The sequence below is a fragment of the Piliocolobus tephrosceles genome, chromosome 5, assembly GCF_002776525.5.
Source record: "Piliocolobus tephrosceles isolate RC106 chromosome 5, ASM277652v3, whole genome shotgun sequence".
Classification (NCBI taxonomy): domain Eukaryota; kingdom Metazoa; phylum Chordata; class Mammalia; order Primates; family Cercopithecidae; genus Piliocolobus; species Piliocolobus tephrosceles.
Genome location: NC_045438.1, coordinates 17599003 through 17623318, shown reverse-complemented (window position 1 = coordinate 17623318; position 24316 = coordinate 17599003). Strand labels below are relative to the sequence as shown.

General features: G+C 45.1%; 1 protein-coding gene across 1 annotated transcript; it reads left to right on the top strand.

The window, feature by feature from the left end:
* Positions 1 to 951: 951 nt before the first annotated feature.
* Positions 952 to 22472, top strand: SFT2D1 (SFT2 domain containing 1). Its single transcript, XM_023223576.2, has 8 exons — positions 952 to 1133; positions 13684 to 13770; positions 14341 to 14423; positions 15515 to 15596; positions 16214 to 16249; positions 17681 to 17739; positions 19353 to 19382; positions 21940 to 22472. Exons 1-8 carry the CDS (start codon positions 1071 to 1073, stop codon positions 21977 to 21979), a joined length of 480 nt encoding a protein of 159 aa, XP_023079344.1. The 5' UTR covers positions 952 to 1070; the 3' UTR covers positions 21980 to 22472.
* The last annotated feature ends 1844 nt before the right edge of the window (positions 22473 to 24316 follow it).

Genomic DNA, 24316 nt, shown 5'->3' with positions numbered 1-24316 from the left:
CTACTGAGGCAGTAGGATGGACAATAAACCTTTTTGAGGATCCACCTTTTAATTGAAAGATTTTAGGGAGGAAATAGAGTGGGCAAAGTAGTTAAACAAAATAATAGACATTCTCATTACCATCTTACCAAGCCCAGAAGCAAACAGAGCAAAACCTATCACTTAATGACTTCTGGAGCCCATATTAGGCAGCCCTGATTTTTAATCTCCTTTCTTAGCATGGTGGAAAATGAGAGAAAAAATGCCACTTCCCCCTCTGTGTTTGTTCATCCAGCACGAGCCGGAGAACAGTGAACGCTTGTTCAATGGTCTGTTTACGCAAAACTAGAAAAATGGGTTGCATTAGCTATTCCTTTAATAAGATTTCACTCTTTCAAACTCTTAGCTGACCAGGGAACTGAGTAAAGAAATAGCTCTCACAAGGGCAAAGAAGCGAGGCAGCCTCCTGCTACTTCTCCTGAGACGGTCTGAAATACAGTTCCTCGCTTTAATCCTGAGGCAGGTGTTTGTGTCTCCGAATGAGGAGACCCAGCTGTGAGGGCTGGCGCCGCCCCCAGGGCTCCCTCTTGGGTGGCAGGGCGCTCATCGGAGCACTGCTACCTGCCCCCAGAAGCCCTCCTCTCCCCGATTCCAGGCGAGGGAAGGGGCATTCGGGGCCGCGGACCCGCCCAGCAGGGCCCCTCGCGGGGTCCGCAGGACGCCGGGTCTGCAGGGTTCAGTGGTCGTGCCCGGGTCAGGTCTACCTTCATGGCTGTGCGCCAGCTGTGGGCGGGAGGCCCATACCCACGCTGTGTCTCCGCGCGTTGCCCCTCCGCACCTCGCGGACAGTGGGAAGCGACAGCCCCACCATCAGCGGCCACTACGCAGACTTCACGGACCACGTCCAGGCCAGAGAGAAACGCTGGTGAGCATGCGCCCATTGCTACGGCGGCCGCCCTGGCAGCGCTGACGAGCCGGAAGTGTGCGGGACCGGACTTCCGGCTGCTCAGTGGGATTCGGGTTCCGGGTTTCCTGGTGGGCGTCAGCGGCCGGCAACAGAGTGGCGGGAGCTACGGCCCTGGAACGGGGCCATGGAGAAGCTGCGGCGGGTCCTGAGCGGCCAGGACGACGAGGAGCAGGGCCTGACCGCGCAGGTAGGAAACCCGCGCCCTCGTCCAGTCCCGGGGTTGCCCGCCGGCCCCGGCCGCAGTGAGGACCGGCCGAGCGGGTGGGGTGGGTGCGAGGCCGGGGGTCTGGGCCTCCTCTGCTCGGCCGGTTGATTTAAGAGGGCTCCGTCTGCTTCCTGGGGAGAATTTGAGAACCTTCCTGTTTCCATGGGGTCTACTTAAACCCCCTTTGAGACCCACCCTCCAACTCTTCCATCTGGTCTTCTGACTCTCAGGAACCCACCAACGCCTGCCTTCGCTCTTCCAAATAGTACTTCGCTCCCACACCCTATTTGGTTTTCTGAGCCTAGTGCGGGGTTTGGCCTCCGACTATGCAGCGTAAGTAGCTATGCAGGGCATTTATCCTGAGAGCTGCAGTGAGCCGAGACCCTAAAGCTTGTTGCATCTGTTTGTCTCTGGAGGTAAAGGAGGTACTATGTGTGTGTGTGTGTGTGTGTGGTGTTGGTCTTTTGGAAATAGGGAGACTGGAGGAAAAATAAACAGGACATTGATAAGTGAAATTATATTGAATTAAAAATTTTCTGTTAAGGCAGTGAGCCCTGGTAAGAGAATTTTTTTTTCCTTTCTGAATAAAAGCCCTTGTTTGTGCGCCTTACCAGCGAGACTTGATAAGGGTTACTTTCTCCAGCAAGAAGGTTCAAAGTAGCAGTGGAGCAGGAACTGCGGTATAAGTATTTTTGTTATTGCTTGAGATTATATTGCATGTTATTATGCGCTGTCGCAGAAGTTGGACTTTTAAAATTGTATTTCATAAGGATCTTCTGTTTGTCTCTTCCTGACTTCCTTGTCATTATACTTACTCAGCACTTCTTGTGGGCAGAGTTCTGGGCTAGAGTTTTGGGTTCAGAGAGTGTAAGACAAGTATCTGTTCTCATTGCGCTCTGTAACTCTACGTTACCACAGCCACATGTGGCCAATTAATATTTTTTTTTTTTTTTTTTGAGATGGAGTCTTGCTTTGTCGCTCAGGCTGGAGTGCAGTGGTGTGATCTCGACTCACTGCAACCTCTGCCTCCCAGGTGCAAGCAATTCTCCTGCCTCAGCCTCCTGAGTAGCTGGAATTACAGGCACCTGCCGCCATACCCTGCTAATTATTTTGTATTTTTAGTAGAGATAGGGGTTTCACCATGTTGGTCCGGCTGGTCTCGGACTCCTGACCTCAAGTGATCCGCCCACCTTGACCTCCCAAAGTGTTGGAATGACAGGCTTGAGCCACAGCGCCTGGAGCAATTAAATTTAAATTAATGAAAATTAAATAAAATTTAACATTCAGTTCCTTAGTCACAGCAACCACATTTCACGTGTTCAGTAGACACATGTGGTTAAAGGCTAGTGTATTGAACAGTGCTTGTATAGAACATTTGCATTGCAGAAAATTCTATTGGATAGTGCTACTCTAAACTTTGGAGATGCGAAGGTAATATCACTTATCTTGAGCCCACTGTCTAGAGGGGAGAAAAGATATGTGGAAAAGTAATCAAAGACTAGAGTGAGTGACTGGCTGTATAGACAAGTGCTGCGAGTTCATAGGAGGTGATCGTTCATTAACAAATATTCAAGTTCCTGCATATGTTTGACATTGTTCAAGATGCAGGTGTTAATAACAAGTGACCAGTGCAAATACCTCTTTCACATGGAACTTAAATTTTAATTGGAGGAAACAATGAATAAACAAGTAAGTGTATAATGTGTCAGACAGCCACAGAAAAAGAGCAGATTGAGGAGGTTGGGGTTGCCATATTACTTAGATAAGGCCTTCCTGCCAGGGAGCCATGTGTGCACAGCTCAGAAGAGCTGCTGGGATGTTTGAGCGTCCTGTGAATAAGAGCCTCCAAGGCAGACGGCCCAGCAGATACAGAGTCCCGAGTGGAGTGTAGTCAGCATGTTCAGGGCCAGTAAGGAGGCCAGATGGGCTCTAGCAGCGGAGCAGAGAAGTGGGACAATTGTAGGAGAGAAGGTGAGGCAGAAAGGGGGATTCTCAATCGTGGGGGTTCTCATAGGCCATAGAAAGGATTTTAGCTTTACTCTGAGGGTGATAGGGAGCCTTTGGGTTTTGAGCAGAGTGGTGGTGTGACCGACTTGGATTTTAAAGGATCACTCTGGCTGCTCTGTGGAGAACAAACTGTAGAGGCAAAGTTAGAAGCCCAGAGACTGGGCCAGAGACAAGTACAGTTTTCCTGGCAAGAGATGACTGTGGCTCGAATCAGTGATACAAGTGGTTTAAAAAGCAAAAAAGCCTATTTAAAAAACAAAAAAGTGGTCAGATTCTGTAAATGGTCTGAGTGTGCAGCCAGCAGGCCTCACTGTTGATGGACTGGATGTGTGAGTGAGAGGAGGCAAGGATGCCTCATGCGTTCGACCTAAGCGTCTGGAGAGGTGGAGTTGCCATTAAGTGAATGTGGGAGGAGCAGGTTCAGGGAGGAAAATCATTTCAGTGTGGATGTGAGGTCTGAGATCCAGGTAGCATCCAAGTGGAGATGTCAGGAAAGCAGTTGGACATAAGACTGTAGAGTTTGTGGGGGAAATAGATGAGATCGTCAAGTAGAAAACAAATGAGATCCAAGGTTTGACCTCTGGTTTTCTCTGGTGTGTAGAGGTTTAGAGGATGAGCAGCAGCCAGCAAAGACAGCTGAGAGGATCCGCGAGAGGAGGAGGAGGAGAACCCAGAGAGAAGGATGCCCCAGAAAGTGAGGAAAGAGAGTGCTTTAGGAATGGGAGGGGACCCAGTATTGTTAATGGGTTTCAGAAGTTAAGAGCAGGTTACCTGTGGAGATTATCAGTTGTCACTTCCATGAGAGCAGTCTTGGTGGCTGGATGGGGACAGAGGCCTGATTGAAGTCAGGGGAGAATAGAAAGAAGATGGAGACAGTATGGCCATCTCAGTGATTTTTCCTGTGGAGCAAAGAAGTGGGTGGTAGTTAAAGGATGCAGTGAGGTTGGGGAACACATCATTTTCCCAAGGAAAATACTGGATGTTTCTGTGCGTTGGGAATGGTCCAGGAAAGGGGGAAATTATGGTGCAGGCAAGAGGGGATTGTTGCTAGGGGGCTATTGAGGAGTGACTTGGAAAGCAGGTGTCTCTAGGGAGGAGGAAGGGGCAGGAAGTGGCAGTGAGGAGGGAAGACACCTGGCTCACTGCCTGTCCAAGTGGTGCAGGATTCGTAGGGGAGAGCGCTGTCCCTGGAGACTAAATTTCAAACCTAGCAGGAAGGTGAGAGGATCCTCAGAGAAGAGGGTGAGGACATAGGGAGGTTTGCTGTTGGTTTTTGGAGATGGGTAGGAGATAAGATGGGATTAAAGGTGCACAGACCTGAATGGGGTGAGGGATGACCTGAGAGTGTTGCACTTCTTGTGCAGCAAGACGTAACCAGGATGGTGGGCACGTTGGAATTGGGTCTTGAGAGGGATGGTTCTAGGCCGGTTGAGGAGTTGGGCGAGGCAGTGAAGGTCATAGGGGGAGCATGCTGACATCCAGGCTGCGTCGCCCTCCTGTGGAGGTGCTTTGAGCCCAGGGGAGAGGCACGATAGCCAGAGTTCTGGGACCCCTCCTTTGAGATGTCTGGGAAGAAGTCAAAGAGGGAGAGATGCTGAGCCAGATCTTAGAGAGTTGATCATATTCCTCCCTTGATCACATCCTTCAGTGACTTCCTGCAGCACCTGAATAAAATCCAGATCCCTCCCTTGGCCTCTCAGCCCTTCACTGCTTGTTGGTCCGCCTCCCCACCATCTCCCCAGTGCTTGCCTTGCCCATCCCTCTTTCTCCTCCTCGGTTGGAGCCGTTTTCTTCTGCCTGGGAGACTTGGCAGTTGCATTTCTTTTTTCTGGAATGCGCCTCCCTGGCTCTTTTCAGAGTTGGATTGGTCACTTCCTGATGTCTTTACTTGGTCACCTCTTTAGAGAGGCCCTTTCTGACCCAGTTACTCTGCCCCTATTTATGTCCTTAGTAGAACCTGCCTCATGAGTTTATTGCCCATTTTCCCCCACCTGAATGTAAGTGCGCTAGGTTCTGTCTTATTCCCTTCTGTGTATATAGAACCTACCAAGTACCTGACGTCTAATAGCTGTTCGTAACTACTTGTTGAACAAACAGAGGAGTGAGTTGTTTGGATTTGGGTAACTACCAAGGAGAGGTGAGGGCGTTGGCATAAGGTACTTGTTGGGAGTTAGATGACAAGAATGGCAGGAACATTCTACAGAGTTCTCTTGTGGGAGCCCCTACTGACCCCTGCTGACAGTTTGTTCAGCCTGCTGTAACAAAATACCTTAGACTTGGTGATTTGTAAGCTACAGAAATTTATTTCTTACAGGTTTGGAGGCCGGAAATCAGAGATCAAGGTGCGCTCATGGGTTCTTGGTGAGCCCTCCCTCCGCTTCCTGGTGTCACACTGTTGCCTCTGTTTACATCTTGACATGACAGAGAACAGGCAGCTTTAGTCTCTTTCTTATCTTATTAGGGCATGGATCCCATTCATGAGGACTCCACCCCCATGACCTGATCATCTCCTGAAGGGCCGTCTTCCAGTACCGTCACCATGGGGCTGAGGATTTCAGCAAACACTCAGACCATAGCACAAGGGTTGAGACAAGTCCATTTGCTTGTTGACTGAGTATGTCATATTTACAGATGGCATTAATTTATCCTGTTTCACTTCAAACATCACTGCGTGGCGGATAATAATAAGAGAAAATTGCCTAATGTACAATTTAAGCTCTCTCTGCCTCTCCCACTTAGAAGATTGTAAATATATCTACCTTATCTACTTCCCTCACTGTTCCCATGGTGGGTGTGGGTGAGGTGGGTAGTGGGAGAGTGTAGAGAAGCACAAGGAGGAAGGTGTCTTTCCAGGTGGAGGGAGCTCAGGTGGCAGAGGAGACACCCAGCAGGAGCAGCTGGTGAGGCGGGAGGACAGTCAGGGGAGCCTGTGGGATGTGGGAGTTGAAGAGAACATTGCAAGCAGGAGGGAGTGCCAAAGTGTCCTGTGCTGTTGAATTGGAAAGGATACTGATGTCTCGAAAATGTCCCTTGGAATTAAGGACAGGGAAGTGACTTGTGTCTGCAGGGTTTCAGCCAGGTGAGGCATGTGAAGCTAGAATGGTCAAGGTGAACTTCCCAACCATTGCCAAGCGTGTGCCAGCTGGGGGTCCTGTCCACTCCCATGGCCTCAGATAAGGATTCCTGGGAAAGAAGGCACTGGGCTAGGAAGGGAACCACATGAAAAAGCTTGGGGGCTGAAGGGCCTGGGACCTTGACTGCACCTCCCCAGGGGCTGCACTGCTCCAAGTCGGCACTGTGCTCCGAGTCCAGTGTGCAGAGGGAGCTTTCCCCGGGAGGCCTGCCAGGTAGAGCCTGTGTAATTGCCTGTGGCCAGCCCCAGAATCACTCACAGTGCTGTGGTCTGAATGTCTGTGTCCTCCTGGAATTCCTATGTTGAATATAGGAATTCAACAGTGTGATGGTATGAAGAGGAAGGGCCTTTGGGGTGTGATTAGGAATGGGTTTCATGCCCTAATAAAGAGACCCCAGGCCACATGCAGTGGCTCATGACTATAATCCCAGCACTTTGGAAGCCTGAGGCAGGAGGATTGCTTGGGCCAAGGAGTTCAAGACCAGTCTGGGCATCATGGCGAGACCCCGTCTCTACAAAAAATTTAAAAATTAGTTGAGCCTGATGGTGTGTGCCTGTGGTCCCAGCTACATGGGAGGCTGCGGTGGGAGCCTGGGAAGTTGAGGAAACAAAGGACCCATTGCCCTTTCTGCTGTGTGAGGACTCAGAAGGTGTCATCTGTGAACCAGAGATGCCTCACCAGACGCCGAATCTGCTGGCGCCTTGATCATGGACTTCCAGTCTCTAGAACTGAGAAATAAGTGTCTGTTGTTTATAAGCTGCCTAGTCCACAGTGTTTTTCTTTTTTTTTAAGAGAATTAAATAGTTTTATTAGCTACATACAATTATGGATGATATACAAGCTTCATTCCCATCTATAATGTTATCTGGTACCATTATTCAGTTTAGATATATTGCATGGGATGTGCCAACAATCTTTTTTTTTTCTGGACCTAGTCTCGCTCTGTTGCCCAGGCTGGAGTGCAGTGGTGTGGTCTTGGCTCACTGCAAGCTCTGCCCCCGCCGGGTTCACGCCGTTCTCCTGCCTCAGCCTCCCGAGTAGCTGGGACTACAGTCGCCCGCCACCGCACCTGGCTAATTTTTTGGTTTTTTTAAGTAGAGATGGGGTTTCACCATGTTAGCCAGGATGGTCTCGATCTCATGACCTTGTGATCCACATGCCTCGGCCTCCCAAAGTGCTGGGATTACAGGCGTGAGCCACCGCGCCTGGCTAACAATCATTTTTATAACTGATAATTCTGTGATTTTGCTTGGGTGATCCCCTTTAGTGGTGAACTTCAGGTCACAGCAGTAACTGTCAGTTCAGCTACACCGAGCTTACTGAAGCCAATGGCTTCCCCACCCAAGCAGACTGTGAATAATTTCCAAGTAGAACCTGGCATCACCCTGAAGGAATTCTGACTTCACACTCTTGGGCCAGTTTACCAAGATGGCTTCAGAGGAGACTAACTTTACATAGCACGGTTTTTAAAAAGACACTTTTATTCAGTGTCCTGATCAGACTGTTACATTTAGCAATCAACAGCATGTGTACAAAAAAAAAAAAAAATGTACATTAAAACCCTTTGTTGGAATGCTTGGTACTTTCCACAGAACAGAAACTAAAATAACCTGTTAATAAAATTAGTCACAAATACAGTCCTGGAGTTTTTTGCTCTACACATGAGTATTGTCTAAAACGTATCTTCTTTGTAGCAGCTGGGCTCTGCCACCACTGTGCTTGGCTGACTGAGTTCACAAATCTCTTGTAACCTGTAGCTTCCCTGTCGCTTTTTTGGCTCTCCTCTCCTACTAAGCTTTGTTTCCTGGCAGTGATTAAAATCTTCTGCCAGTGCCATGGCTACTGCTGCTACTAGAACCACCGTAGCCACCTTGGTTTTGTGGACCCATTTATGCCTGATGTTCCATTATTGGAACACTAAGCATGTGGGAGATATTTCTATTCTCCTGTTCAAGGTCATCGCCAAGGTCTGATTTTTCAAATTCAAAAAAATGCAACCTCAAGCCTAAATGGGTTAAAATCTTCTGCCAGTGCATGGCTACTGCTGCTACTGGAACCACTGTAGCCACCTTGGTTTTGTAAAGTATTGTAACGTTTGGCAAAGTATTGTTCTCCACCACCATAGGGGCCAGAGCTTCTGCCTCCAAAGTTTTCTCCCTTTATGGGTCCAAAATTTGAACACTGTAATTGCCAAATCATTGGAGCTTCTGCCACCTCCAGAATTGATTCCATCATTACGAAATCCATTACAGCCATCCCTGCTGTCACTGTATCCAGCACCACTGCTGTGGACAGCTGCCACCAAAGCCATCATGACCACTGAAGTTTCCTCCGTGACCGAAGTTGTCATTCCCACCAAAACCACCTCCACAACCACCACCAAAGTTTCCAGAAGCCCTTCGACCTCTTTGGCTGGATGACGCACTGGCCGTCTCTTGCTTTCACAGGACTTCCCTAACTTCACAGTTATGGCCAGACACAGTATGGTATTTCTGAGTGACAGTCTTGTCCACAGTCCTGGTTGTCAAAGGCTACGCAGGCATAGCCCCTTTTCTTGGCACTCCCTCTGTCAGTCATGATTTCAGTCACTTCAGTTTTTCCATACCGTTCAAGATCTCTTAGGCGATGTTCTTCAGTGTCTTCTTTAATGCCACCAACAAATACCTTTTTCACAGTTAGTTGGGCAGCTGGTCTTTGAGAATCTTCTCTTGAGACAGCTCTTTGGTTCCACAGCTCTTCATCCATCTCGTGTGGCCTTGCATTCATGGCGCATCCACCTCCTTCACAGTGGCATACAGGACAAAGCCAAAGCCCGCAGAGCGCTAGGTGCTTGGATCTCATGACCACACAGTCCATGAGCGTTCCCATTGCTCAGATTGGCTTCTCAAGTTCTCATCAGTTGTTTCAAAGCTCAGCCCTCCAGTGACGAGCTTCCACAGCTGTTTGGGCTCTTTGGGAGCCTGACCTAGACTGGAGTGCAGTGGTGTGATCTCAGCTCACTGCAACCTCTGACTCCCTGGCTCAGGTGATCCTCCCACCTCGGTCTCCCAAGTAGCTGGTACCACAGGTGTGTGCCCCCATACCTGGCTAATTTTTGTATTTTTTGTAGAGATGGGAGTCTTGCCATGTTGCCCAGCTGTTCTTGAACTGGGTTCAAGCGATCCGCCTGCCTCAGCCTCCCAAAGTGCCAGGATTACAGGCATGAGCCACAGTGCCTGGCCTATGGTATTTTTGTTGTAGCAGCCAGCACATAGATTTTTAACCAGGAGCTAGATCCCTTACCCAGCACTTAGAACAGGCATATAGCAGCACTCAGTAAGTATTGAGCCAGTTAGTGGATGGATGAATGAAGGTGTGAGTGTACAGAGGCTGGAAGGTGAAGTCAAGTAAGCTTTCTGTTTAAGATGGAAGGGGTTTCAGCATATTTAAAAGTTGATGGACGCAGTTTCAGAGAGTGAGAACACTTTCACTAGAGGAAAAAGCCCAATAGCATAAATTCCCTGAGCAGGTCAGGGGGTGGCTGTAAACAGGGTGGACAGGTGGATCTCAGCTCTGTGGGAACCAGGAAAGGATGAGAGCATGGGTGTTCTTACTGGGTGGGTTTGGTGGTTTGGTAGCAGCAGGAAGGTGAGGGAGTTCCCACTGATGACTTTGGGTTTCTGTGTGTGAAGTAGGGGAAGTTGTCTGCTAAAAATGGAAGCGTGGGGCAGGAAGTGGAGGTTCCAAGTGGGTTAGAGTAAAATGCACGTGGAGATAAAGCAATAAGCCTTAGATTGCCAGGTAGCAGTGTGCAGGCCGTGGGGTGCTGATGAGGACTGGCTCAGGACCCCCCTGCCCTGTGCCTGACTTCACCCAGCAGAGCTCAGCTCAGCACCTCCTGGAGCAGGAGGAGGGAAAGCTGCACTCCGGTGGGATTTTACCAGGTGGAGGCAGCGGAAAGGGAATTGGAATGTTCTGTCGAAGCCACTGAAAAAAAGGAGAAGGGCTGGATGAGGTGTTCAGGAGGCCAAGGAGTCAGCACAGTGAGAGCCAAGGAACCAACCTGCGGTCGGAGAGCAGCAGCCGGAATTTTGGCAATGGTGTAATTTCGGGTAGAAAGACGGCCCTGGGCTGGGTCATGGACTGGAGGGGAAATGCCAGTGGAGATTAGGGAATGAGAAACAGAAAGGCCAGGCTGCCCATGTGGATGTGGAAACCGTGCCAGATGCTGCAAGGATCTGGGTGGGCCCCCTGATCAAGAGTCCTGAATGAGGAGGAGGAAGAGGGTGGCTCTCTAAAGTGTGGACCACAGCAGCCGGTGTGGGGAGCAGGCGACCAGGGGAGCGGGCAGTTTTGCCTGGAATGGGCCTGAGGGTCTGGGGATGCCTGTTTATTTTTCTCACTTGTCTGTGCAAGTTTGTCTTTTTATACCCACTGGTATTTTGAAAAAGGAGTGGGAGGAGTACTGGGTTCAGTGTCATCATCAGTGGAAAGCCACAAGTGTTTTCTCTGTTTAGATGGCAGAAGCCCACGGGCAAGGCTCAGGTCCTTCCAGCTGTGCTGTTTCCTGGCGCTGCATGGATTAGAGCTGTTCCTCCACTTCTCCATCACCTGAAGGGGGTGGGTTTCAGCTGTGCTGTGGGAGCCACTCATTCAGCCTTTGTGTTGTTGCTGCTAGGACTACATTTTCCTCTGTTATGTTTCTCACCTGCTTTTTAAAAAAATTAATGAAGTTCTAGTTGCCAGCAGTGCTGTGTTTACTGTGGCGGGAATAGGGAGAGCAGTCCCTGCTGAGGGGCCTGTATGCTCTTGGCTTCCCCTTCCTGTGGTAACAGGTAAGTAAAATGATTGATGGTGGTTTTGGAAGAGAAAGAGGTGGCAATTTTATTTCTTTTCTAAGACTAAGAGATTAACAAAGTTGCTGGTTTTGGTGGGATTGCTCCTGATTGGTGGTAAAATACAGTAGCACATAAATGCTTATGGTAAGCAGGCTGGGTGCTATGGCTCATGCCTGTAATCCCAGCACTTTGGGAGACTGAGGTGGGTGATCACATGAGGTCAGGAGTTTGAGACCAGCCTGGCCAATGCAGTGAAACCCCGTCTCTACTAAAAATACAAAGAATTAGGCATGGTGGCGTGGACCTGTAGTCCCAGCTAATTGGGAGGCTGAGGTAGGAGAATCACTTGACTGTGGGAGGCCAAGGTTGCTTTGAGCTGAGATCACGCCTGAGCAACAGAGTGAGACTCCGTCTCAAAAAAAATGCTTGTGATAAGCAGATGTGAGGGTTCCTTCTGTCTCCTAGTTGGAAGATGCACTGCCAGGTTTTCTTTCATGTTGAAGCATTTCGCAGTTTTCCCAGTTAGCAGTTAGGAAATCTGTATTTGTTTCTGTATCCTAGACAATTTGCAAGACTTGAGACAAATCATTTGCTTGTGGATTGAATATTCCATGTTTACAAATGGAAATAATTTGTCATCCTGTTTCGTTTTAAAGATCAGTACATGGAAGATGGCAATAAGAGGAAAAAATACCTACTTTTATACAAATAACCATGCTGTTTCATTGCTGAGAGAAGAACTGGCTATTGAAAACCAGCGTTGAACTTGTGAACAATGGGGTGATTTGAACTTGTAAAAGAAGGAAAAATGGATGCTTTTTCCTCTCACTAAATCCTCACATCATTGTGGACTCACACTAACCTTTAGAAATCATTAGTTTATACTTTCCATTTTTAATTGACAAATAAAAATTGTATACATTTATTGTGTACAGCGTGATGTTTTGACAGGTATACTTTGTGGGATGGTTTAATCAAGCTAATGAACATATCTCTATTTTTTTTTTTTAACAGATCATTACTATGTAGTTCAGTCTTTCCAGTTTATTCTGGCCTGCGTAGTTAAAATATACTTAGTGTGTATTCGTGTTCTTCCTGATCAGTAAGAATGAAATTTAGATGTTTTTATAGGCAAGTTCACTCTTTGTTTAAAATCAAGTGTTTAGTTTTGCCATAAACAGATGACATTGCTGGAAACAAGAATGTCTGTGAATTAAAACGTAAAAAACATTTAAAATGTGTTAAAGAGTGATATATGTTTCATTACAGAATACTTAGTTATTTTTATCTGCTTTTCATGCTACATAAGGATTCACAGATTAATCTCTTGAGGTAAGGAATGTAACCAAAATGTATTTTGAGCTGTTGCATATGGAACTTTCTCTTATTTTTCATTATTCTTGAAAATATAAGCATGTAGTCTTATTTTTAAGTGGATGTGGTAGTATAAATTAGAAATTTAAATTTTGGAATATAAATCCTTACTGTGTGTGTCTAGTTTCTTGCACAACTGCTGTCGATATACTTTTTTTAGCCTTATTGGGAAAGTATGTTTTAATAGTATAATTAGTAATCTGAGTGTGTTTATTGCACCCACTGTTGCTGGGTTATCATACTGTAGGAAGTAGACACAGTAATTTCTACTCTTTTCCCCACATAATTTGGCTAGAATTTGCATGCTGTGTAGGAATGCTGTTGCTCTAGAATAAATGATCATTTCACAGTATGTTTTTACAGTGGTGGAGGAGGGGCCCAAAGCTTTCATGGCTTGGATTGAAAGAGCTTAGAATGGGCACCGTTTGGGTGTGTGCTGTGATGGTCTCTGCTGGGGCTGCTCAGGCTGCCTCCTGTAGGTGGCCAGCGTCCTCTACCCTCTATGGGGTGCAGTCACCCCACTCCACCCCCGGCCTGCAGCCAATGACCGGCCGAAGGGAGGTGGCGTCTAGAAGGCCAGCCTCTGCCTCATGGCAGGACTTGGCAGTGCAGTGCGTTTACACTGCGGGCCCACGCTGCACTCTGGGTGAAACCATGTCCTTGGTTCCTTCCGCTTCTCTATTCCACTTCCCTCACTTCTTAAAGGCTTCCGAGAGCAGTTCCTGCCTCAGTATCTGCTCAGACTCTGCATCTGGGAGCCCAAGGAATTCATCCTACAGAGGCTGAGAGAACCCGTAATGAACCCTGTGTACTCTTTCCCAGCCTCAACAGTTTCACTGTTTGGCCTGGCCTGTTTATCTGCCCCCTGTATTTTTTTAATCTTTGTATATTTTATAATATATCTCCTATGTCATTTTATCCATATCAGTGTATATTGGCTGTCCCTAACAGATAAGGACTTTTGTGAAACATATTATCAGACTTAGCAAAATTAATGGTTATTCCTCAGCATCATGTGCTACCCAGACCATGGTCATATTACTCATAACAACCGTGGAAACTTAGTATTCTTAAATGACACTGTGATATGCAAAATAAATGATTTAGACTGTATGTTAAAACTTTGCTTTAATTTAGTTAAAAGAATCAGATTGGTAGTGAATTAAGACTATATTCTAAATTTTCCCATTTTTTATTAAGGTCCTGGATGCCTCATCCCTTAGTTTCAACACCAGATTGAAATGGTTTGCCATCTGCTTCGTATGTGGCATTTTCTTTTCTATTCTTGTGAGTTAAGGCTTTATGTTGTTTAATAATTTTTATTTTGTGTTAGACTAATAATTCCATTTAGTACCAAAAATGAATGTCCTTTACTAAATCCCTGTTAGACTATTTTGGTGGAACGTATTTATTGAACTGAAATAAAGGGGTAGAGATCAATGAAAATATGTAGAAATTAATATTTTGGGGAGTTTTGTTGAAGTAATTTAAGAAAAATTTATCAGTGTGTTAAAAGATCTGGAAAATCAGTAATCTAGATGTTTATTACCTTTTCATACTTGACATTTAGCATGAATATTTAACTTAAATAGACTGAGATTTACTGATAAGCACAAAGAAAGTTTTGCTATGGCTCATTTATATATGCTAGTGCAAATAGGAAGATTGAAGTTAGTGTATAACATTGAAAATTAACTGTTTTTTCTGTGTAATCAGACTAGACTGTCTACAAGCAGATTTGTATTTAAACATTTTTATTTACATAATATTGGTATTATATTACTGCAGTAGCACATTTATATTTTAACCATTAAAATCAGAAAATTATTTTTAAATAACTATAATATCTTAACTTAGGGAACTGGATTGCTGTGGCTTCCGGGCGGCATAAAGCTTTTTGCAGTGTTTTATACCCTCGGCAATCTTGCTGCGTTAGCCAGGTACGTTTGGCTTCTCAAAATATCTGGTTTGCTCTTGCTACCAAATTCACCTTTCTAATAAGCACTTTCCCAGTAGGATGTTTATGTAGCTCTGTACATATTGTGAATTCAGCCACAGGATTTACGTTTATTAAATAAATATGTATCGACTGCTGCTACATACCGTCTCCCATAACAGACAGTATTAGTGCTAGGAATAGCCAGCCTTTGTGAAGCACTTACTGTGCGGGACTGTTCTAAGTGTTTTATATGTATTACGACGAGCTTGTGAGGTAGGCAGTATTATCATCCCTGTTTATAGCTGGAGATAATAGCACAGAGCAGGGGAGTCAGTGCTGCCCGTGGCAATGAACCTAAATCATGGCTGAGGTGGGAATCCTGCAGACGGTGGGCTCCGGAGCCCAGGCTTGGAGCTGCTGCACTCTAGGCCTTGCTCTTGTGGAGCTTACATTTTAATGAAGATGTTCACATCATAAGCCAGAGAAGGATCGGATGGCATTGGTGCTGTGCAGAGAATTAAACTAGGGTGCGGCAGTAGTGACTGAGGGCTACTTTAGATTGGGAGTATGAGAATCCCTCTTGGAGAACCTTTGACACATCCTTGGGTTGTTATTTGTCTTAGTCCCTTTTGTGCTTCAGTAACAGAATACTGTAGACTGGGTGACTTAGGAAGAATAGAAATTTTTCTCACAGTTGGAAGCCCGAAGTCCAAGGTTAAGGCACTGGCAGACTCAGTTTCCTGCTGATGGATGCATCCCCCAAGGAGAAGATCCCCGTGTCCTCCCAGGGCAGCCTCTACTCCAAGTGCCTTTGATCCCTGTCAGAGGAGTTCTCACAGCCTAATCATTACGGTCTTCATATACCGCACTGAGGACACCTACGTTTTGAAGAGGACGCCTTCACACCATAGCATGTCTATTGGAATAGTTGTGACGTTTCTTTATAAAGTTAAGGGAAAAATAAAACAGATTTAGCGAGAGATTTTTAACTAAATAAACCAACAGGGTTTCTTTTTTAAAACAGTTTATTTTTGCATAGCCAGATACATTAGTAGACCTGTACCTCAGTTAAACTTTATTTGTTTCAAATAGTACATGCTTTTTAATGGGACCTGTGAAGCAACTGAAGAAAATGTTTGAAACAACAAGATTGCTTGCAACAATTATTATGCTTGTAAGTAAATAGTGCATTTTAAAAACTTTTATTGAAGTGTTTGCACTGTTATTTTATGAATAATTGCCTGTTCTTAGGTATGTATACTTCTTGTGCTGAATATAATAATTATATCTGGCCAGGCCTGGTGGCTCACGTCTGTAACCCCAGCACTTTAGGAGGCCGGATCACCTGAGCCCTTTAAAGCATGTAGGTAGGAACTCTCCTCATTTTAAAGAGAAGAAAACAGGTTTAGACAAGTCCACTGACTTCACCAAGGACCCTCAGATAGCAGGCGTCAGAGCTGGAATCTCTTTAGGTCTTTCCATCACCACACCGCCCACCTCTCACGTTCACTCCTGTGCCTACTTGCTTTCACAGGGATGAGGAATGATCATTTTTCAGTTTACTTAACAGAGTAAATTATTAGGTGCTTCCAATTTGCCAAGGAATATTGCAGTCGTAGACTTTAAAGTAAAATAATGCTTACAGAAAATGTAAGTAAAACTAGTCAGCTGTATTCTTACTTTTGTTCTATAGTATATTACCTATGCAAATGAATGCAGAATAGTTTATGCATTTCTATCAGGCTTTTGAAAGGGTCTCAAATTTATAATCTACTCTTTCTTCCCTTGTAGTTGTGTTTCATATTTACCTTGTGTGCTGCTCTTTGGGTAAGTTACGCCAGCCCTACTGGCTTTCAGTTAACTCTGTGCCCCCTCCCCAGCTGAAGTGTCATCACACCGTTATGTTAAAATAGCTCATCTGGTTTTTAAAAACTCTCTAAAGATTAGGTATTCCTAAAATTTGACATGTTAACGTCCAGCTAGTGGCTAAAAATGCCATAGATTCTACTGTCCACAGCATAGAGGTAGTCAGTAAACCCACATGTGCACACATGCTCACCCATCCAGCTAGTGGCTAAATGTGCCATAGATTCTGCTGTCTACAGCATAGAGGTCGTTAATAAACACACACGTGTGCCCGAGAGCTCACCTGCTTGTGGGCCCGGTTGGCTCCTCTGACAGTGCCCTGTGTGGTGAGGGGCCCTGGCTCAGGGGCTGTACTCTCTCCCTCATGCTGCTGCAGGGGTGCCCTGTGACTCTGCAGTGGTGAGACAAGTGCGCTCCAAGTAGCAAGGTGTAAAACCAATGGAGAAGGCCAGAAAACACAGATAGTAACAACAGAGAGACAGAGGAACTGAAATCCTCCTCCTACCCTGTGGAGAAGGTTAACAGCTCTTCACTAGCCTTTAAAGAAGTCATAATGTTACAATTCCGTTTACTTTTTGATCTTCCTGATTCTACATCATATTTTTCTATTGTACTCAACCTATTTCCCAAAAGGGTTTGAAGCAGTTCTTGAACTATGAACAAGAAAAGTCCCATTTTAAAGAAGAAAGGGTAGTTTAGACATATTCTATCAGAAATATTCCAGGTTTTTTTTATTTTGGTGATGTAAGGACAGAACTTTAGTTACATGAGACTGATTTATGTGTCATTTATTAATGATAAAAGAATATTCTTGCACATCTCTATAGAACATTGATTTTTGGTTTTGGAATTGTCTATTTACTTATATAAGATAAGTAAAAAAGCACTGATGGACAAGGAATTCTCAAAGTAGATCTTTTAAAACAACCATGGAAACTGATTATATTATTCCAGAAGATCACAATAAAATACAATTTTCCTTCAAAATGTCACTCAAGGAGCAAATAGGCATGAGTAAAATAAGTAAATTTCACATGGGGCATACAGATCTCAGTGGGATTTTAAATGTTGAATCTAGATAAGTTAACATTGACTTTAAAGACCTAACCACCTTTAAAAGTTTAATGTTTTCAGCCTATGCACGATTGTTTCAGTAACATTTATTTAAAGTCACATATTTTGCAATATTTAAATTGATATAGTTTTAGAAAGGAAATTATTTTGTGGATTCTAAAGTTTCAGACCAACTGTATCTTAAATTTATCACACTAAAATTTAGTAAAGAAAATAAATGGAGCCATCTACATTTTTGAAAGAGAAGAATTAAGTTTGATTGAGAAAGCTGTTTTAAAACTTTGAAACTCATAATTCCTCTGTTTTTGCTGCTGTTAGTGGCATAAGAAGGGACTGGCCGTGTTATTCTGCATATTGCAGTTCTTGTCAATGACCTGGTAAGTCTTTCCTTATCCTAGTAAAATGTTAAAATTGCCTGAGATGTGACAAGCATTTCGTCTGGTGTTTCGGAGCCAGACAGGCCCTGCAGGCTCAGAGGAGGGGAGGTCTGGGATGAGTCCTGTTGGAGTTGACAGCGTGGCTCAGTGGTACTGTTACGGAGAAGTATGGGGTGCTGTACTCGTGTAGTTACGTAGTGATATGTTCTGCTTTTTTCTAATGTGAGAAAGAAATAAGAAAAGTAGGTGATGCCACGTGAAAACATCAAAGTGAGACCAAATCACAGGGTGAGACCAAGGGAAGATGAGTTTCCCTGCATTATCCACTCTATTGCTGGATAAATACAAGGTGGAATTTATCTTAATGTTGACTCTGTGGCCCTGTGATATCTGGAGATGTCTTCTGAATTGGCAGTGATTAAATGCTTCTTAAGTTACTGGTTGAGCATCCCAAATCCAAAATGCTTCAGGATCCAAACTTCTTTCTTTTTTTTTGAGACAGTCTCACTCTGTCACCCAGGCTGGAGTACAGTGGCATCATCTTGGCTCACTGCAACCTCTGCCTCCTGGATTCAAGTGATTCTTGTGCCTCAGCCCCTCAGGTAGCTGGGATTACAAGTGTGAGGCACCATGCCCAGCCCAAAATCCAAAACTTCTTGAACGCTGACATGATGCTCAGATTTGGTTGATAACCAGTAAATGTAATGCAGATATTCCAAAAATCCAGAAAAATCCAGTATCCAACACATTTCTAGTCCCAAGCATTTCAGATCAGAGATGCTTCACCTGCACTGCCTTTCCCACTCCACGTTTGTGAATATTCAGTCATGCTCTGGTTCCTACTCAGACTGTCCTCCTCTTAGCCTTTTTGTGTCTTGTACTGTAAGAGTTCATCAGCATAGAGGCCATAAATATCCGGGCGGTTGATTAAACGTGCCCTACAACTCCTGCGTCCTCCGTGTTAGTGAAGAGTGCTTTTCCTTTTCCTTTAGAGCAGCTCTTGCTTGCTTCCTAATTTTTGCTTCCTGGTTTTGCCATTTTACATTCCTCTTACTCGATGTTACCCAGTTTGGGATCACCTTTCTTTTGGCCCTCTTTTCACTGACAGGTGAAACATCAATGAATGTTAAATGCAATTCTCTGTATATCTCAACCATATAATGTTCCTTACTCTTTTTCATTGATATGTGAAGAAACCTAAATTTAAATCTCTTGGTTATTTTCTCTAGTATTTTGCCTTTTATTGCCTAATTTGTACCTAATAATTGATTTATCCCTAAAGGAGACTGTAAGTATCAGTTTTGGTACAGTTTTTATTTTATTATAAGCAGCTCAAACTTCAGCATGCACCAGAATCACCTAGAGAGTTTGTTTAAAGTGCAGGTTGCTTGTTAAAGCAAGCTTGTGATTTAGGAGGTTTAGGGTAGGGCCTAATAATTTACATCTTTAACAAGTTCCCACATGATACTCTCACTGCTGGTCGGGGTCACACTTTGAGAATCACTGTACAGTCTCATGGTGCTGTATTTATTATAAGGTTAGACATGGCCTTTTGGCATAAAGAAAAACCATGATTCAGATGAAGATTCAACATGCTTGAATATTTCTTGCAGGTATAGCCTGTCGTACATCCCATATGCAAGGTGAGCTTGTTTGAATTCTGTCTTGTTTCTGGTTCTTATCTTCACGCAAATATATGAATTTAAGTAATTTTTACATAAAAATACTATTTAAACACTTTTTTTGGTTGATCTTAATTTCCTGAAAGGAAATAAACTTTTTTTTTTTGAGATGGAGTCTCGCTCTGTCGCCAGGCTGGAGTGCAGTGGTGCGATTTCGGCTCACATTGAAATCTCTGCCTTTCAGGTTCAAGATTCCCCCACCTCAGCCTCCTAAGTAGCTGGGACTACAGGCGCGTACTACCATGCCTAGCTAATTTTTTTTTGTATTTTAGTAGAGACGGGGTTTCACCATGTTGTCCAGGATGGTCTCAGTCTCCTGACTTTGTGATCCGACCGCCTTGGCCTCCCAAAATGCTGGGATTACAACCGTGGGGCCACCGCACCCGGCAATAGACATATTTTCAGTGAGATGAATAGAAGCTTGCCATGATAATGTCTGTGTGGAAACATTTTGGTGACATGGAGCAGCTGTGTGGGGAGTATCCTCCCGCCCTGCTGCCTGGCATGCAGTAGGGAATGTGGATGAGATTCTGGACCCTTCCGTGGCTTCAGGAGTTCAGAAAATAGGACACAGAGACTCCAGGAAAACAAATTCTACTTAAAAAAAGGAAGTTACGGCTGGGTGCGGTGGCTTATGCCTGTAATCCTAGCACTTTGGGAGGATCACTTGAGGTCAGGAGTTCAAGACCAGCCTGGCCAACATGGCAAAACCTCATTTCTACTAAAAAATACAGAATTAGCTGGGCATGGTGTGCGCGCCTGTAATCCCAGCTTCTCAGGAGGCTGAGGTGGGAGAATCACTTAAACCCAGGAGGCAGAGGGTGCAGTTAGCCAAGTTCGTGCCCTTGCACTCCAGCCAGGATGAGAGCCAGACTCCATCTCAATAAAAAAGGAAGTTACTGGGAAAATGAGGGCTTGCACATAAATGCTTATTTTTAGTCAGCAAAAACAGTTGTATGTCAAGAGGTAACTGGCGTTTTAAAATATTTTTCCAGAGAAATGTATTTATTTAGCCGTGGAGGAGAAAACAAAATGAGTTCCAATTTTCAATCTGATAGATTTAGAAAAAGATTCTGGTGAGGCACAGCTTTGCCTGTTTGTGAAATTCAAAGATATGTTTTATATTTAAAAACAGCAAAATTGATTAAGACGAACAATGAAGCAAATTGGTACAAATTTTATTTTTATTCCATTTCAAATGTATGATTCGTTCTGATAGATACTTATAAGGAGAAAAAGCAAAACAAAGTCAGCTACAGGTGAGAAAACTGCTTAACCAAGAGTGTGCAAGGGTAATTTACCATGCCTAGGAGCTTTAGGGCAAGGAGACCTCCAGTACTTCTTGGTGCTGAGGAAAGGACCTCTAGACATGATGCCCTGTACAAGAGGCTCTGAAGAGATGGCAGGACTTCGAGAAAATGACCAGCCTCTCCAGACACTTAGTAGGATCCTGCACTTGAGAGCAATAAGCAATGTACAGATTTTGCCTATAAGAATTTTATTAGTGGATGTTTTTAATGGCCTAGGTGAAAGCTTTTTTAATGAAAGTATCAAGTAATAACAGTTTTGGGAAAAAAAATGAAAGGTCACACTTTAATCTTTTTTTAATTCTGAGGATTCAGTTATAAACATTACACTTTTAAAACTCAGTTCATTAGTCTTTTTTTTTTTTTTTTTTTGAGATGGAGTCTCATTTTGTCACCCAGGCTGGAGTACAATGGCGTGATCTCCGCTCACTGCAACCTCTGCCTCCCGGGTTCAAGAGATTCTCCTGGCTTAGCCTCCTGAGTAGCTGGGATTACAGGCACATGCAGCCACGCCCAGCTAATTTTTGTATTTTTTAGTAGAGATGGGGTTTCACCACATTGGCCAGGCTGGTCTCGAACTCCTGACCTCAAGTGATCTACCCGCCTTACAGGCATGAGCCACCTTGCCTGGCCTAGTTCTTTTAAAAAATTAAATCTTTGTGCCGGGTGTGGTGGCTCATGCCTGTAATCCCCAGCATTTTGGGAGGCTGAGACGGGTGGATGGCTTGAGCCCAGGAGTTTGAGACCAGTCTGGGCATCAGAGCCAAGACCCTGTCTCTACCAAAAAAAAAAAAAAAAAATAGCATGGTGGTATGCCCTACAGTCCCAGTTCCTTGGGAGGCTGAGGTAGGAGGATCTGTTCACGCCACTGCACTTAGCCTGGAAGACAGAGCAAGAACCTGTCTCAAAAAGAAAAAAGTTAGATCTTCTGTTAGGTTATTTTTGGTATTTAAACTTATTTCTTTGTATTGAGATCAGTGTATATGGCAGTAAAAATTTCTTAAGATAAATACCATGTCAAAAGTTAGCAAAATGTTTTCACGTCACAGCTCTTAATCTTAAATGATACTGAACAAAGTTTTTGTTAATCAGAAAGTGTGCTGGAGCATCCCCTGAGTTCTGTTAAAAACGGTGATTTAGCAGGAACATTTTCTGCAGTTTTGCTCTTGAGGAATATTATATTCTGTTTTTTTCCCTCTTTTTTCCACCAGGGATGCAGTTATTAAATGCTGTTCTTCTCTCCTAAGTTGAAAATCAGAAACTCATGGAAAAGAGCACTCGAATGTTGGTACTCTGTGTTTGGTGAAGTTTGCTTTTCCCCATAAAATATTCCAGAAACAACTGAAGTGACAGTTGAATACCGTTTTGTACTAAGTCTCATTTTGTATACTGGTAAAAACTACATGCTTGATTAAACCGTTAAATGCTGGTAACTTTAAATTCATTATGTGTCATTAATACGCTTTTCCAAAGGAGATTTTTAATCACTGCCAGTCGTCAATTATTTTTAGCCGATTTTTAAATCTTTTCAAAACAGCTTTGAAATATGAATATTTAAGGGTAGACCTGTGCTGCAAGATAATTCAGCTTTTTTGGCTTTTAAAAAATGTCTGCATTTTTAAGACTTTTTTTTTTTTACTTTAAATGTGAAACTTCTTATTTTAAGCTAAAAATTGCTTACTATATGTAATAAAAATAATATATAAATCTTTACAATTTTGAAATAAACCCATCCTTGGAAAAACAACATTTTCTGAATCAAATTTATAATATTTTAAGTGACTCAATTCAATATTTAGGCACTATACAGTCTTTCTGTAGAAAAATGAGTAAGATACAGTCTCCCCTAAATAATACTGCTAAGTACAAATTGTGAGAGAGAATGGGACTGACAGCAGAGCCCACTCCAGGAAGTACAGGGGGAGGAGGTGAGGTGGCATTGGCTGTGAAGGTGTCAGGAGAAGTCAGGCCACCGGACAGTAATGGCAGCAGGCAGCTACCTTCACCCCAGGCTGGAGAAGCAGAGAGGGAGGAGAACTAGCCAGCGCCCTCCTCCTTCCCGCAGGTCTCCCACTGGCTGTCCTGGTCTCCTCAGTTGCCAGGGAGAGGCAGATCGGCGGGTGCCAGCATGGTGTGGTGGTGCCAGCAGGAGGGAAGGCAGCCCTATGTCTGTCCAGGGTAGGGAGAGTCGAAGAGCGTACAGCAAGGTAATGGGAGCATCACTTTCTGCACAGTCAGCTTAGAGGAGAACTGGGGGGGTTGTCCTTGAGGGGCAGCAGGCAGATGGGCAGAAGGGAGCCTGTGTGCCTCAGGTTGGTGGTGGCCGGAGCTTGTAGTAGTTGTTCCAGTCATTAGGTGTGGCTGAAGTCCAGGAGTAGCATTGCGGGGAAGAGAGACGAAGCTGGCAGGGAGCCGGGATCAGGCCTTAGGACCCTGGAAGTCAGGCATCTGCTTGGAAAAGAAGGTGCAGGAAAAGAGTGAGTTCTGGTGAGTGGGCGGACACTGTGCTTGGTGCTCAAGGAAGATGCAGCAGACGTCCGTGTCCTCAAAGACTTTACGATTACGGGGACAGACGTGTTCCCAGTTGTTACAGTGAGGTGTGGGGACTGGCTTCAGAGATGTCCACAGGGCCCGGCGGGTGTGTGGAGGACAGCTCACCCAGCTGCAGGGAGGGTGATGAGCAGAGGGGCAGAAGAAGAGGGTGGTGTGCAGGGGCACAGCGTGGCCTGTGTGAGCGCCACAGAGGACGCAGGGCTCCAGAAAACGTGACGGAGCTGGAGTTTGAGAGTAGCAGCAGCCTGAAGAAGAATCTTATTTTAGACAGTAGGTGACAATGGGAGTAAAGAAAAGACATGTCAGTCTGCAGAAGAGACTAGGAAGATCTGAAGTCACGTGCTGAGCTCTGGCTGGGGCCTGGGTGGTCCGTGGGCTGGCCCACAGCCCTGCGGCGTGGCCGAGTCTCCATGCCATACAGAGGCGCAGCTGCCGTGGTGACTCAGCCTGCGTGGCAGGGGCAGGTGTGGCCAGCTTGTGGGCTGCGGAGGCTGTGCCCCCTGTTGTGCTCTGCTGCCTCCCCAGAGTCATTTTTCTGCATCCGTGTTTGTCAGCCACAGAAATATTGCTCTAGGAAACATTCCCCTGGCATTGGGAATCTTCCTGAGAATTGTCTGTTGAGCTTCATTTCTGCCCAGGTAGACTTAAGCATGGAAACGGCTCTTTGCTTCCCATTTGCTCTGTGTTGGCGGCAGATTTGACCTGATCAAAGTATGGGGTCTTCTAGGAGTCTGTGTGAGATAAGTCAGGGGTGAGCTTGGAAAGTGTCACATCCGGGCAGCCTGAGAGCTTAGAGCAGGGACTGGTGGCACAGGCGGTAAGCTCGCGCCTAGCTCTAGAGGAATCCCAGTCTTCCAGAACTGAGGGATAAACTGGAGGCCACACTTAGAGTAACCGTTTGGAGCAATGTGGGTTCAGAAACTACCTCTGATTGATGCAGGGGTCGGGGGGTGAGGGGTAGTTCCAGGACAGGATATGGAGTAGCTTTGGGTCCACCATGGGGTGTGAGGCGTGGCCTCAGGATAGAGAAGGGCG

Excerpts from the sequence above, each read along its gene's own strand:
- SFT2D1 (XM_023223576.2), top strand. The coding sequence starts at position 1,071 with ATGGAGAAGCTGCGGCGGGTCCTGAGCGGCCAGGACGACGAGGAGCAG. Across the intron at positions 1,134-13,683 it reads AGCAGGGCCTGACCGCGCAG|GTCCTGGATGCCTCATCCCT; the intron begins GTAGGAAACCCG and ends TTTTTTATTAAG. Across the intron at positions 19,383-21,939 it reads TCGTACATCCCATATGCAAG|GGATGCAGTTATTAAATGCT; the intron begins GTGAGCTTGTTT and ends TTTTTCCACCAG.